General features: G+C 36.5%; 1 protein-coding gene across 3 annotated transcripts in view; it reads left to right on the top strand.

Annotated features, from left to right (window-relative positions):
• NUP205 (nucleoporin 205) overlaps positions 1–13,951 on the top strand; it is an 87,717-nt gene that overhangs the window by 31,610 nt on the left and 42,156 nt on the right. For 2 of the 3 annotated variants that reach the window (XM_007118629.4, XM_007118630.4), the window contains exons 13-22: positions 2,585–2,767; positions 3,873–3,923; positions 4,445–4,654; positions 7,384–7,483; positions 7,929–8,066; positions 9,222–9,411; positions 10,393–10,513; positions 12,281–12,362; positions 12,639–12,803; positions 13,132–13,256. In XM_007118629.4, coding sequence (XP_007118691.3) covers positions 2,585–2,767; positions 3,873–3,923; positions 4,445–4,654; positions 7,384–7,483; positions 7,929–8,066; positions 9,222–9,411; positions 10,393–10,513; positions 12,281–12,362; positions 12,639–12,803; positions 13,132–13,256 — 1,365 coding nt within the window. The remainder of the gene's footprint in view (positions 1–2,584; positions 2,768–3,872; positions 3,924–4,444; positions 4,655–7,383; positions 7,484–7,928; positions 8,067–9,221; positions 9,412–10,392; positions 10,514–12,280; positions 12,363–12,638; positions 12,804–13,131; positions 13,257–13,951) is intronic. The other variant, XM_055084817.1, reaches the window with a different exon arrangement.

Genomic DNA, 13,951 nt, shown 5'->3' with positions numbered 1-13,951 from the left:
TGGTTCCACAACTCTTCCATCCACCTTGTGTGGCCTTGCATTCATGGCCGCATCCACCTCCTCCACAGTGGCATATGTGACAAACCCGAAGCCTCTGGAGCGTTTGGTGTTTGGATCCCTCATTACCTTTAATGGTTAATACGTGGTAAGCCCCCAGAAGCTATTGCCTTTTCTACCTTAAGTAAGGCAATAGGAGACTTTATACCAACCCTTTGTCTGAAACCCTTCAATTTCCCACTAACCATCTAAACGTAATCAATTGGGAGCTTTTTAGACAGTTAAAGCCACACCTTACTTACAACTATAATCCCATTAGCATTCAGATGGTTACTACAGCAAGCTAAGCCAAAGAAATCAACGAGTTCTACGGTCCTTTGTCTCTTTCAAGTCTTACCACACAATCTGTGAGCGTTCCCCACTGCTCAAAATGGCTCCGCAGACTCTCATCGGTTGTTTCAAAGCTCAAACCTCCGATGAAGAGCTTCCGCAGCTGTTCGGGCTCTTTGGGTGACTATGAGTAGAAGAAAAAAAAGCGCTAAGTGGGGCTATAACGCAAAACACCTTCCAATTACAAGAACCAAAACTAAAACTAGATGGCAACGTACGAAAACACTTATTGTTCCTTCTGGTCGCAGCAAGCCACGTGCTCCTCCGCACTGGGGGAGGCGGTAATGTTGGGTGCTGGGTGGGCCAGGAGGCGCCGAGCGCATGCGTCCCTCACTCCCTTCGACGCACGCGCAACAAAAGGACTAGGAGGAAGAAGTACATCTCCAATATCGACTATAAATGCTCTTTAAGAAAGTCGCCCACTGAGACAAAGTAAAAAACAGACTGAATGTGCTTAAAAGTCTTGCAAGGTGGACCGAGCCTGCGTTGATAGCTAAGGGTTGCAGGACGGCAGCCTCATGGCGAAGAGGACAAAATGGCGACCTCAACTTAGGGAGGGGTAGGCCCTGGCAGCGACCGAAGAACTGCTGAACCGGTTGGGGCAAGCAGCCAAACCAGGCCGAACCCTACTGAACTCAGGAAGGCGCGAGAAAGAAAATTTAGCTGGAGAGAGCGTCTTACTCACCTCTGACTTAGACATGACGGCAGTGGAGGGGGGGGGAAACGTCAACGATGCTTACTCGGCGGCGTCCACGAGCAGAAAGGAGTAATCTACCGCACGTATCTACACAGAGTATTTTTAATTAAAAAGAAAATTTATTTACTGAATATTTTTTCTCTCTCATATATATATCATATCTTCTTAATCCATTTGTCTTTTGATGGACAGTTAGGTTGCTTCCATATCTTGGCAATTGTAAGTAATGCTGCTATGAACATTGGGGTGCTTGTATCTTTTCAAATTAGTGTTTTTGTTTTCTTCAGGTATATACCCAGGAGTAGAATTGCGGGGTCATATAGTAGTTTGTTTTTAGTTTTTTGAGAACCCTCCATACAGTTTTCCATGGTGGCTGCACAATTTACATTCCCACCAACAGTGTAGGAGAGTTGCCTTTTCTCCATATTCTCGCCTTTGTGTTCTTTTCGATGATAGTCATTCTGACAGGTGTGAGGTGGTATCTCACTGTGGTTTTGATTTGCATTTCCCTGATGATTAGTGACCTTGAGCGTCTTTTCATGTGCTTGTTGGCCATCTGCATGTCATTTTTTGGTGGGATCTTCCCAGACCGGGGCACGAACCCGTGTCCCCTGCATCGGCAGGCGGACTCTCAACCACTGCGCCACCAGGGAAGCCCTGGAGAAGTGTCTTTTCAGGACTTCTGCCCATTTTTAGTCGTGTTGTTTGTTTTTGTGATGTTGAGTTGTGTGAGCTGTTTATATATTTTGGATATTAACCCCTTATTGGTCATATCATTTACAAATATTTTCTCCCATTCAGTAGGTAGTCTTCATTTTGTCGAGGGTTTCCTTTACTGTGCAAAAGCTTTTAAGTTTAATTAGGTCCTATTTGCGCTTCTAGTTGTTTCTTTTGTTCACTAGAGCAAAGCTAAGTTCCTTAGTCTGACATTCTCTCTGAAGGATAGGAAGAGTGTCTTCTAACTTACTGGTTTTTCCAGTAATGCTAAATAGTATTAAAGGTCGAAACATAAAGTTTGTAATTATTTCTTGCTGAATTAAAATGGAGTGATACTTGATACCGTGTGTGGGGGAGTGTGTGTGTGCGCGTGCGTGTGTGCGTTTATGTGTATTTCCATTTTTTTCTCAGAAAAGGACAAGGTATTTTATTCATTCATATCTAACATTGTTCCAGAAAAGATGTAAAATGCCTATGTAAGATTTATGTGACCCTGGAAGACTTTTTCTGTTTGTATGTATTATTTTATTTTCCATTCTTAGAGCTGTCAAAGTAATTCTACAAAGGCTATCTTTTCTCCATTTTTTACACTGACTGAGCTAGTGATCTGATTTGATCTACTGGTAGAGTTCAAGCATTTGCCTTAGGCTTATCTTTGTTTTAGTATGTATTAAGCCTATGAATACTCAGTGTAAGTGTTAGCAACTTAGATGATTACTGGTCATTTTTCTTAGCTTTTGAAAATGGAAAGTCTCTCTTGTTCTTTTTGTATTCAATACTCAGAGTGAAAATGCTCGTTTGGCACTCTGTGAACATCCTCAGTGGACCCCCGTGGTGGTGATTCTGGGACTCCTGCAATGCAGTATCCCTCCTGTATTAAAGGCCGAACTACTGAAGACACTTGCAGCGTTTGGAAAATCTCCTGAAATTGCTGCTTCTCTCTGGCAGTCGTTGGAATACACTCAGGTAGTATTATGAGCTCTCTTATTTACATTATTACAGTTTGGAAGTGAGATTTGATAATATTGTACAAGCAAGTGCATCCAGTTGAAACGTATAGTATACCACGAACTTCACAGATAGAAAGTTATGATTTTGGTACTAAGCATAGCATCAGAAACTAACAGGCTGGGGTTTTTCTCTTGGATCAGCTGACAGCTTCACTGGGTTACTGGAGACTGGTTCTTCTCTTTGTTTTTCAGTGTTTGTAAGATTAATAAATTCCTCAACTCTGTCTTTGATACTAGGCTGATACAAGCCTTCAGAAGTCATCTGTACTCATTAAATGTGGGAGATGCCACATGCTGCTTCCTTCTGTGCCCTTCCTGTCTTACAGCAGACAAGTGAAGTGTCTTTATCAACTCTTATTTCTTTAGTTATAAGCCCTATTGGAATTTTTATGTCGAGATAGAGTTATTCTATATGTGGTAAAGTAAATAAAGGAAAATAAGAATGTGTCCTATAGAGATTTTTCTAGTAAAATGGTTAGGAGGAATATATGTTTGTCTTAGAAATAATACCACATAAGGGAGCCTATGATTCTGACACATTGGTAAAGCTACTGTTTTGAAGGAGTATTCTAGTTGTTTTGTGACATACATGTCCTGAAGATGTTAATGATACTTTATAAAAACAAAAATTAAGGGAGTTGGTGTGTGCTGGAGGCTTGGCCACTTTTAGTTTAGTGTTGATAATTCATTTTTTCATTCATGAGCATGTCAGTACTTATCATTGTCCTAACCGCTTCTTTATACCTAAGATGAAGTGTGTTTGGGTGAGATTGCATCTCATAAATCCTTTTAAGGTTCATTCATGGAATATCTGAGAGGAAAGTTGCTGAAAACACATCTTGTGTGCACTTAGAAATTACGTTTTCTGAAGCCCAGGTAATTGGAAGTTCTTCCTGAACCTGGACGCAATTGCTAATGAAAGTTCATCAGAGACTTCTCAGTTGTCATTTCTGATCGACATTGTAAGATGTAGAATGTGGTGGGTGTTGTATATGACTATTATTGCAAAGCTGCTTCTTTTTAAATGAGTGCTCCTAACATCTAGTTCTTATTATTTTAAGGTACTGCAAACTGTAAGAGTTCCAAGCCAGAGGCAAGCTATTGGTATTGAGGTAAAGCTTTCCTTTTAGTTTAAATGCTATATTCATACATTCACATGATAAAAAGACTAAGAAGAAATATTCTTACCCTATTAGGCTTCTGTAATTTTCAACTTTAATGTATTTTCATTTGAGGGTTTTTTGTGTTGAAATGGAGATTAAACTTTTTATGAAAGAAATCAAAATACTTTTGGTTTCAGAGTTGGAAAGGCATGTTAGATGGCAGCCATCCAAACTGAAAGTTTGGTTTGAACTCAGTTTAATTAGGCTACTTGGGTCAACCCTAAAGTGAGAATTTACTTGTTTTAGTTTATTTTTTTCTCTCTACGCTCCCTTCCTCTTTTTCCAAGAAACATTTAAGGTTTCCATTTTTAACTTTTGTGTCTTTACCTCTAAATAAAAAATGATAATATCTGTGTGGGTCTTTGGGTGTGATGTTATACTGATATTAATGAGTTAATGTCTGAAAAATGCTTTGCACTTTATAGCTGATGGTTTTATGTTACTGAATTTCCTTTATTTTTCTTTGGAAGGTGGAACTAAATGAGATAGAATCCCGATGTGAAGAATACCCATTAACTCGTGCCTTTTGCCAGCTAATTAGTACCCTGGTGGAGAGCTCCTTTCCTTCTAATTTGGGCGCTGGACTGCGGCCTCCCGGCTTTGACCCTTATTTGCAGTTCCTTAGAGATTCTGTGTTTCTCCGATTCCGTACAAGAGCTTACCGGAGAGCAGCTGAAAAGGTTATGTTCAGAGAAAAACTTTTGTCTCCTTACTCATTTATTGCTGCTTTTTCTTTTATTAGAGGTACAAGATGCTATAAGCTCATTTTAGCTTTTGAAAGTTAGTAAAATTCATAGTTTTATACTGACATATCCATGGTCTGATTGGTTTATATGCATTAAAAAATAAATTAAGGCATTAAAACCAAAGCAGTGACTTTTTAGTGATTAGTAATATAATTGATATGAAGTCATAGTCATTTAGATCCTTAATTGAACAAATTTTGACCAAAATTGAACCAAAAGTGTTACACCTTTGGCAGTTGGAAACACACTATCCTTTATTGGGATGATTTTGGTTAGGGATTGAAATAAGTTTAAACTTGCACACTAATTTCTAATGATTAGTAGCACTTCTGGGTTGTGGAGTCTGGTTCAGTGGGAAGGCATATTGTGATTCATTAGGTATGTTTGCCGTGGATAGCGGCTGAGGGAGCACTGACATTTATGTACATATTTGCTCTGGTTGCAATACACTCACAACTGAGCTAAATGTATATATCAGCTTATGTAACTCTAATATTACTGCGAGGCAGGTACTATTAATATTCCCATTTTACAGATGGAGGCTTAGCAAAGTTAAGGAACTTGCTTAAGGTCCAGGACCAGGATTTGAACCTAGGACTCTGATTCCAGATCCAAGCTCATAACCACTAAGCTATGTAAGAAACCCTTCCAGGTTCCGATGTAATTCACTTTAGTCTATAATACTGTTTATTGGTTCACAGACTACCCTTGGATATATCTTGTAGGGACATTTCTGCTTTATTTTTATAGTTTGCTGTTTTTGAACCTGTTGGGTTTATTTGTTGTATTAATGATTATAAAATAATATAGTTCATGCTAATTTGGGAAATTAGGAAAATATAGAAAAATATATGAAGAAATTATATCAACCATAATCCTGTTGCCAAGGGAAGGTTAACTATTATTCTTTTTCTTATGCATATCTACTTAAACTGAGATAATGAGCTGAATTAGCTTGTATCCCTTTTTGTCCACTAAACATAGTATTATGAGGACTTTTTTCATGCTATTAAAGATTCTTTGGAAACAGTCTTTTTAATGACTGCAGAATCATTACTTGTATCTAGCATAGTTTATTTTTCATTGCCCTATCATTGGACATAGTTTGTTTCTAATATTTAGTCCCAAATAACTGAAGTTTAATTTTTGTCAGTTGCTTTAGAAGTTTTGCTTCTCATGTGGTAGAAATAAACACTGAGAGGGGTATACATTTTATTGAAGCCCTAGAATTACCTTATTAACATATGTTTCCTTATTGGATGAAAGCTATAACAGCAGCCATGCCTTATTAATAAAAGTCATTTTAGATGGATAATGGATGCTGATAATTGCAATCTCTTCAACAAAATGTTCTGATACTTTTTGGCATTTCTTTTAAATGTCTTATTTGCCTTTTCTTAAAAAGGTCATTATGACCTAAGGGTTTAGAGCTTAGTCAGCAACTTTCTTTCCATGTTTATTATTTTTCACCCATGCATTTCTAATATTTCTAGCACTGCTGCTCTTCCCAGCTACCATTTACTTCCCCACATATTACCCTAAGAAATTTTCCCTCAATTTTGTGAATTTATTTCACTAGGAAGTCTTCTTAAGGTTTAACTTACATCTTTGTATTTTAGAACACTAGCTTCTCAAAAACAGTGCTTTGGATTGAGATAAACAACTATAAACAGAGTGTTAGAGGCAGTGTGTATATTTATTAATCCTAAAATCCATTATTATGTGGTGATAAGCATTTTTTATTTAAACAAATTATTTTGAAAAATTTGGAAAATAGAGAAAAGTAAATAATTTTTAAAAAATAATTAAAAAATGATTGTCCCAATTCTCAAAATCAGCCGTGATAAAATAATGTACAGTGGAAATAATGACTAAAGTAATACTTAAAAATCCACCATGTACAGTTACCAAACTCAGCCTTATTAAAATTCTATGCAGTGGATTTTTTTAAACAGTTTAATTTATTGTCTGTACAGTTATATATATTTTCCCTTTGGCATAAATATTTTTCCTTTTGTTACATGGCTTTTAAAACATTTTAAACAAAGAGGTGGTAATGAGGTCATTTGGGGGAAGCCTACCAGTGATTCTTAACTTTTTTTTTTTTGATTCTTAACTTTGGCTAGAGCCATGAACACTGGTCTGGGAATTAGAAGTGCAGGGCTGGACCTCCAGCACGTTTGCTTCCAAGCTTTATGGTCTTGGGGATATCATTCACTGCTCTGAACTTCACTTGCTTCACCTGTAAAATAAGTGTTGATTAAATGAGATGATTTCTCCAATCCTGTGCAGCTGAGATTCTTAGAGACACTGAAATATTTCACACTTTGGAGAGGTGTTCAAATCTGGTGTTGTTTAATTATAAATTGACTATGGCTAGATACTGAGTGCTTTAGATTTATTAACAAAGCCCAAATATCTGCTATAGAAATGTTTCTTTTAGACTAATGCTTTTACAAATGTTTTACCTAGAAAAATTAGCCAATCCATTGTCCTTTAGCAAAACAAAGCAAAATGAACTGGGATTTCTATATTGCTTAGCATAAATAAAGTAGAAAGGGGATTTCACTCATTTTCTAGAGAAAAGTGGGAGGAATGAAAAACTTAGCAAGGTTATCACCTTGAACTATTACTGTTATTGAAATATTTATGTTTTTCTATAGTGGGAAGTCGCTGAGGTTGTTTTGGCGGTGTTTTATAAATTGCTCAGAGATTATGAGCCTCAACTTGAAGATTTTGTAGACCAGTTTGTGGAACTACAAGGTAATTTAATTCTGTCAGTTTCAAACAAGGTGTCAGCTATTTATAAACCTATTTATAATTTATAAATTATTATACATAAGCTATAAATTGTTTCTGGTTATAAGTTAAATTATAATTTTATGGTTTTTTGTGCATTGTTTAAGTCATTTTGACTGTTCTGAGCAAGATAAAATAAAGTAAAATTTCACTGAATGGAGGAGTAAGAACATTGCCTTACAGATTCTTTAGTGAGTTAACATATAACATGTGAACTAACTGTTATGTGCAGATCAGCTCTTTTGGAAATTACCACTGTATATAGTTGGTGTCACTGTCTCTAAATTGAAACTTGCCTTCATCTGTTTAGATACCATTTAATTTACAAGTCTCACATATTTCATAGAAATCAAGGGTGTGACAAAAGTACTAATTCACCATCTTTTGCACTATGTTATGTTCTGTTTAGGAGAAGAAATCATAGCCTATAAGCCACCAGGATTTAGTCTGATGTATCATCTTCTGAATGAGTCACCAATGTTGGAGCTTGCTCTTAGTTTACTGGAGGAAGGCGTTAAGCAGCTTGATACCTATGCTCCTTTCCCTGGTATGTGCCTGAATGTCTTCACATATTGAAAACAGTTTTGCTGGTTTTGTCTTTTGTAAACTGATGGTTTGAAGTAGATGACCTCTGAACTTCCTTTCCACTGTAAGATTCTCTCTCTGTATCTACGGTGTTGTTTTAGTGAGTCACACAATGAAAGTATATTAAAAGTGAAAGCAGACTAAAGTACAGAGACTCTCATTATAACTGTCTTATTGCAGGATCTTTGGTAGGTAATCATAATTATCTCTTATCACTTTAACATCTTTAACATGTCTAACTTTAAATTTTTTAATTTAATTAATTTAATTAAATTTAAATCTTTGTTTTGTTTTGTTTTCTTCACAGTATTTGTAAAAGCCCTTACTATGGAGTGTGGTACATAGTGTTCAATAAATTTCATTTACTGTTACTAGTAGTTAATATCATTTATTGAGTGCTTACTATGCATTTGGCAATTGTAAAAGCACGTTACATGTATTAATACATTTAACCTGTACAAAAGCCCTATGTGGTAGATGATATTATTTCCATGTAATGAATAAGGAAATTGATGCATAAAGAGGTTTCACATCTTTCTCCAGGGTCAGGGCTGTGATTTGAACTTAGGCAGTTTGGCTCCAGAGCACATGTATTATAAATTTGAATGGTGGGATTATAGGTGACTCGTGTTTATATTTTCTGCTTCTTTATTTTCCAGATTTTCCACAATAGTTATGTATTATTTTAAATCAGTTTCTTGGCCTCAGCACCATTGGCACCTTTGGCAGAATAATTCTTTAATGTAGAGGCTGTCCTGTTATCCTCTACCCGCTAGATGCCTGCAGCACATCCCTTGTTGTGACAACCTAAAGTGTCTCCAGATATTGCTATATGTCCTCTGGGGCCAAGCTCACTCCCATCCGAGAACCATTGCTCTAAATAATCAGGGAAAGGATACAGGAAAAATTACTGAGAAGCCATTGCATTAAAGTAATCTGAGTTACAAAAGTTACCATGACTTGTCTGGGTGAGGAGTTTTGTAAAGTTACTGCTGACGGTTTGAAAACTTGAGGTCTTTTTGAATCTGGAACTTGTCCTTTACCTTATTTTCCTAAGAATTGATTATGAGTTTCTAAGATTCATGTAGAACTTTCCAACTTTGATTTTGCTCTATAGGGAAGAAACACCTGGAGAAAGCAGTGCAACATTGCCTTGCACTTCTCAATCTCACTCTGCAAAAGGAAAACCTCTTTATGGATCTTCTAAGAGAGAGTCAGCTGGCTCTAATAGTCTGTCCTTTAGAACAGCTATTGCAGGGAATCAATCCCAGAACTAAGAAGGCTGATAATGTGGTGAACATTGCCAGGTAAGTTCCATTTGTAGGTAGAGAAATGATGAAATGAATGAGATGGCATTCTAGCTTTGATTTCCAAATCTGCTCAGATCCCTAATGCATCACTTAACATTTTTTTTGGTCTCATTTTATTATTATCTTCTTTTGCTTCTCTGATTTTAATTACTCTGAACCTTATAATTTCTTTTTCTTCTTTTTAACTTACTCTTTTTTTAAAAAGTGAAATTATTTATTTTATTTATTTGGTTCACTGGGTCTTAGTTGCAGCAGGCATGCTCCTTAGTTGCAGCTCGTGGGCTCCTTAGTTGTGGCATGTGAAGTCTTAGTTGCAGCATGCATGTGGGATCTAGTTCCTTGACCAGGCATCGAACCCAGGGCCCCTGCATTGGGAGCATGGAGTCTTAACCACTGTGTCACCAGGGAAGTCCCTTTCTAACTTACTTTATGTCCTAAAAATTTCTAAGTACAAAATGACATAATCTTAATATTGTTAGTCTCCTCTTGGGAAATTGGATATTTGGAGGATGTGACTGGGGAGCAAACTTTTCATTGTATAATCTGAACTTCTGGTGGTTTGCTGGCAGTGCTTGGTGTTCCATGACTTGTGGAAGCATCTCCCAATCTCTGCCTTCACCTTTACACGGCATTCTCCATGTGTGTGTGTCTGTGTCCACATTTCCCTTTTTTATAAGGATATCAGTCATTGGATTAGGATTCTCTTTGATGACCTCATCTTAGCTTGATTAATTATATCTTCAAAGACTCTATTTCCAGATAAGGTCATTCTGGGTTTGGCTATCAACATATGAATTTTGGGAAAACATGATTCAACCTGTAACAGGTTACATCTAGTTAGAAGGGGAAACCTTTGTCTAATTTACCCAGAAGTGCTGTATGGGTAGGGGAAGCCCTGATCCTAAATGTTCTGTATCGAGAATAGTAAGAAGCAAAAATTACATCACATAATTCCTCAAATGTTCTCTTGTTTTAAAGATACCTATATCATGGCAATACTAATCCAGAATTGGCTTTTGAAAGTGCCAAGATCCTCTGCTGTATCTCTTGCAATTCCAATATTCAGATAAAATTGGTTGGAGATTTCACACATGACCAGGTAACTGATTTTGTTGTTGTTATTTTTTGGTGTTTCCTGAGTACATCTTATCCTTGTATGTGGAAAAATTCTGAGAGTAAGTATATTTGTATATGATGGATGAAAGCCTACCCGTGTGCTGGGCTGTGATTTGTGTTTGACGATACCATTCCCAGTGATACTACATATACTATAGTATGTGATTATACTCTATATTATGGTATGTGACTGTATGGCCTAATGAGACTGTTGCTACTCCAGGCACATTAAAATGATTATTAGGTTTGTAAGTACAACTTCTGTTTGTTTTTTGCATCCTTTGTTTCACCCTTCCTCAGTTGCCTCTGTGGTGGGTGAGCCTCTGCAATTCTGATTTCACTGTTGTGAGTTGTCTACTTCTATGGCTTTTTGGTGACCCACATTTGTGTCACTTCATTTGATACACTGGAGAACGTTTTTAGATGTTTTCCTCTTTTAGTCCAATTTATAATAGTTCTCTTTCTATTCACTGAATAGCTATAATTGGGGAATCTGCTATTTTTCTTTCTGTTTATAGACATTTGTCCTTTTGTATTTTATGCTGGTAATCACTGCTCTTGCTAGTTGAAGAATATTATTGTCTTTCCGTGTTTTGAAACAGGGACTCTTCTGGCATTCTGGGCGGGACAGATCTTCATTTTATGTGTAACTGTCCCTCAAATTGCAGGACTCTTAGCATCCCTGGTTCCCTGCCACTGTCTGTCAGTAGTAATCTCTAGTTGTGATGACTCAAAATGCCCCCACATATTTCTAAGTGCCTTCTGGAGTGGCAGTACTGCCAAGGTTGAGAACCATAATTTATAGTAAAATATAGATGTCTAATCTGGTTTTTGGATGAAGTTCATGAAACCACATAATTAATTAGGGGATGTTGAATGAAGATTTTCAGTTTGCTGGTATTCATTTGAGTATGAATTGTTATTACCAATTTTAGCATCCTGCTAGAGTTCTTGTTTTTTATTTGTTTGTTTTTTTTAAGTGTATTTATTTATTTATTTATTTTGGCTGCGTTGGGTCTTAGTTGTGTTGCGCGGGCTCTTCGTTTCGGCACACAGGCTTCTCTCTAGTTGTGGCGTGCAGGTTTTCTCTCTCTAGTTGTGGTGCACGGGCTCCAGAGCATGTGGGCTCTGTAGTCTGCAGCATGCAGGCTCTCTAGTTGAGGCGCATGGGCTTAAGTTTCCCTGCGGCATGTGGGATCTTAGTTCCCCGACCAGGGAACAAACCCGCGTCCGCTGCATTGGAAGATGGATTCTTTACCACTGGACCACCAGGGAAGTCCCCCATAGCATCCTGCTAGAGTTCTTAAAGGAGGTAAAGTAGTATCTAGTCTCTCAGCCCAGAAATATAAAACTGGTGTACGTGTACATTTCTAAAGAGAGAAGATGAGAATTTTATTTTATATTTTAGCTAAGATCTGATAGCATTGAGTATATAATGAAGTTATGAAATAGCAATTCAATGTTATTTTTTAAAAAAACTAGTTTGATTCTTTGGAAAAGAAAATTAGTGAAGCAAGTTTTAAAACCAATAAACTTTTAAAGTTTTTGTTTCTTTATTTCTATAGCAAGCTAAATGGCACTCAGTTAAGGAACTCAGTTTTATATTAATTAAAAATGTAACTGAAACCTAAATACTTTCCTTGGAGCAGATTTGCCTTTTTTCTTTATAGAAAAATGTTTATGAATATATATCATATTTATCATAGTTTCTCTAATATTTAGTCATTTTAAAATCTTTATATGACTTCAGAGTGTAAGTCAGAAGCTGATGGCTGGATTTGTGGAGTGTTTGGATAGTGAAGATACAGAAGAATTTGTACGTCTAGAAGAGGGTATGTCTTAGATTAACACGTATATTTTTAAATTTTATGTAAATGCTTACTATAAAGAAAACTGTTGAATGTCTAGTGGTGATGTAAGAGAAATTTGAGAATTTGCTAGCATAAAAGTATATAAGGCTTTTGGGAAACCTCTTAAATCTGAACTTAATGTACTGGCTAATCAAGTAAACTAAAACTAAAGAAAACATGGAGGTTTGGGATACAAGTTTTATATTTTCCTATTTGATTTATGTTAACTTTTTATTGTTTTGTGATTTCCAAATTAAGGATCAGAACTTGAAAAGAAATTAGCTGGAATCCGTCATGAAACAAGAATCCACATCTTGAATCTTCTCATCACCTCTCTGGAACGCAATCCACCAAATCTTGCTCTCTACCTATTGGGCTTTGAATTGAAGAAACCTGTCAGTACCACAAACCTACAAGACCCAGGTATAGCCATAAGATACATAGGCATTTATTTCTTTTCATATTTATGTTGCTAAATGGTCATTTATTGAATTCCAGGCTCATGGGATAACTCACTGAAAGAAATAATGTATGAAAGGTAATGTGATGGGCCAATCTTTAGGACTTATATCAAGTGTGGACAAACTAACCCTTGAAAAGTTAGTATTTAATAAATTTTCTGTATCAATATTTGAAAGGATGTTTATGGTAGGGTATATGTGTATGGAATTTAAGTTTTATAAAGGTATTTTAAGGTTTTTAATGCAGAAATTTGAAAAGAGAAGCTGAATTTCCTTTTGGTTTTATGTAGGAGTGTTAGGTTGCCCTCGGACTTGCCTTCATGCCATCTTAAACATCTTGGAGAAGGGAACTGAAGGGAGAACAGGCCCGGTGGCAGTGAGAGAATCTCCTCAACTTGCTGAGCTGTGTTACCAGGTATACAGCGGGCTGCACTTTGTAGCACTTAGGAGAAGAAGCTTAATTAGATGCTTGATTCCATCACAGATATGAAAGTATAACAGTATGACTGAATTGAAATGAGTTTCATTTCGCGATTTGACCAGTCTTTCATTTATGGATAAAAATCCTGTAGATCTGCATGATCCTATATGTTGATCACTTGAAAAATAAGGGAAGTTGGATGCATTTAGACCAGATAATGTGGGAACTTTTCAAGGATGCTGTGTTTCAAGTTGTTTCTTTTTGGTGACGAGAGTAGTAGATTTGAGTCAGAAGACCTCTGGTTCCTATCTCTACCCCTTAACTAGCTACGTCACCTTGGGCATGCCATGAAACTTCTCTGAGTTTTTAAATCTGTGAAATGGGCTGTTGTGAGACTTACATGAGAATGCAAGAATGTAAGTGATAGTACTTTTTAAGAACCATGTAAATTATGCAGCCCTATAGCTATATGTAAGGTGGTAGACAGTGAAATTAATGTAAGTTTAAACTGTAATGAGAACTGTTGTCTTACTTGTGTTTTATTCTTTTGTTTATTTCTTGTTTTATTCATTTTATAAGTATTTTAAGAACTAGGCTTTATAAGATATGACTAATTTCTCAATTTAAGTGACACCCTGATTCTCATTTTCATGATAAGAAATGCGTTATTAACTTCTAGTAACATGGAG

This window comes from Physeter macrocephalus, chromosome 5 (genome assembly GCF_002837175.3).
Source record: "Physeter macrocephalus isolate SW-GA chromosome 5, ASM283717v5, whole genome shotgun sequence".
NCBI classification, from domain to species: domain Eukaryota; kingdom Metazoa; phylum Chordata; class Mammalia; order Artiodactyla; family Physeteridae; genus Physeter; species Physeter macrocephalus.
This window is presented reverse-complemented; position numbering and strand designations above follow the sequence as displayed.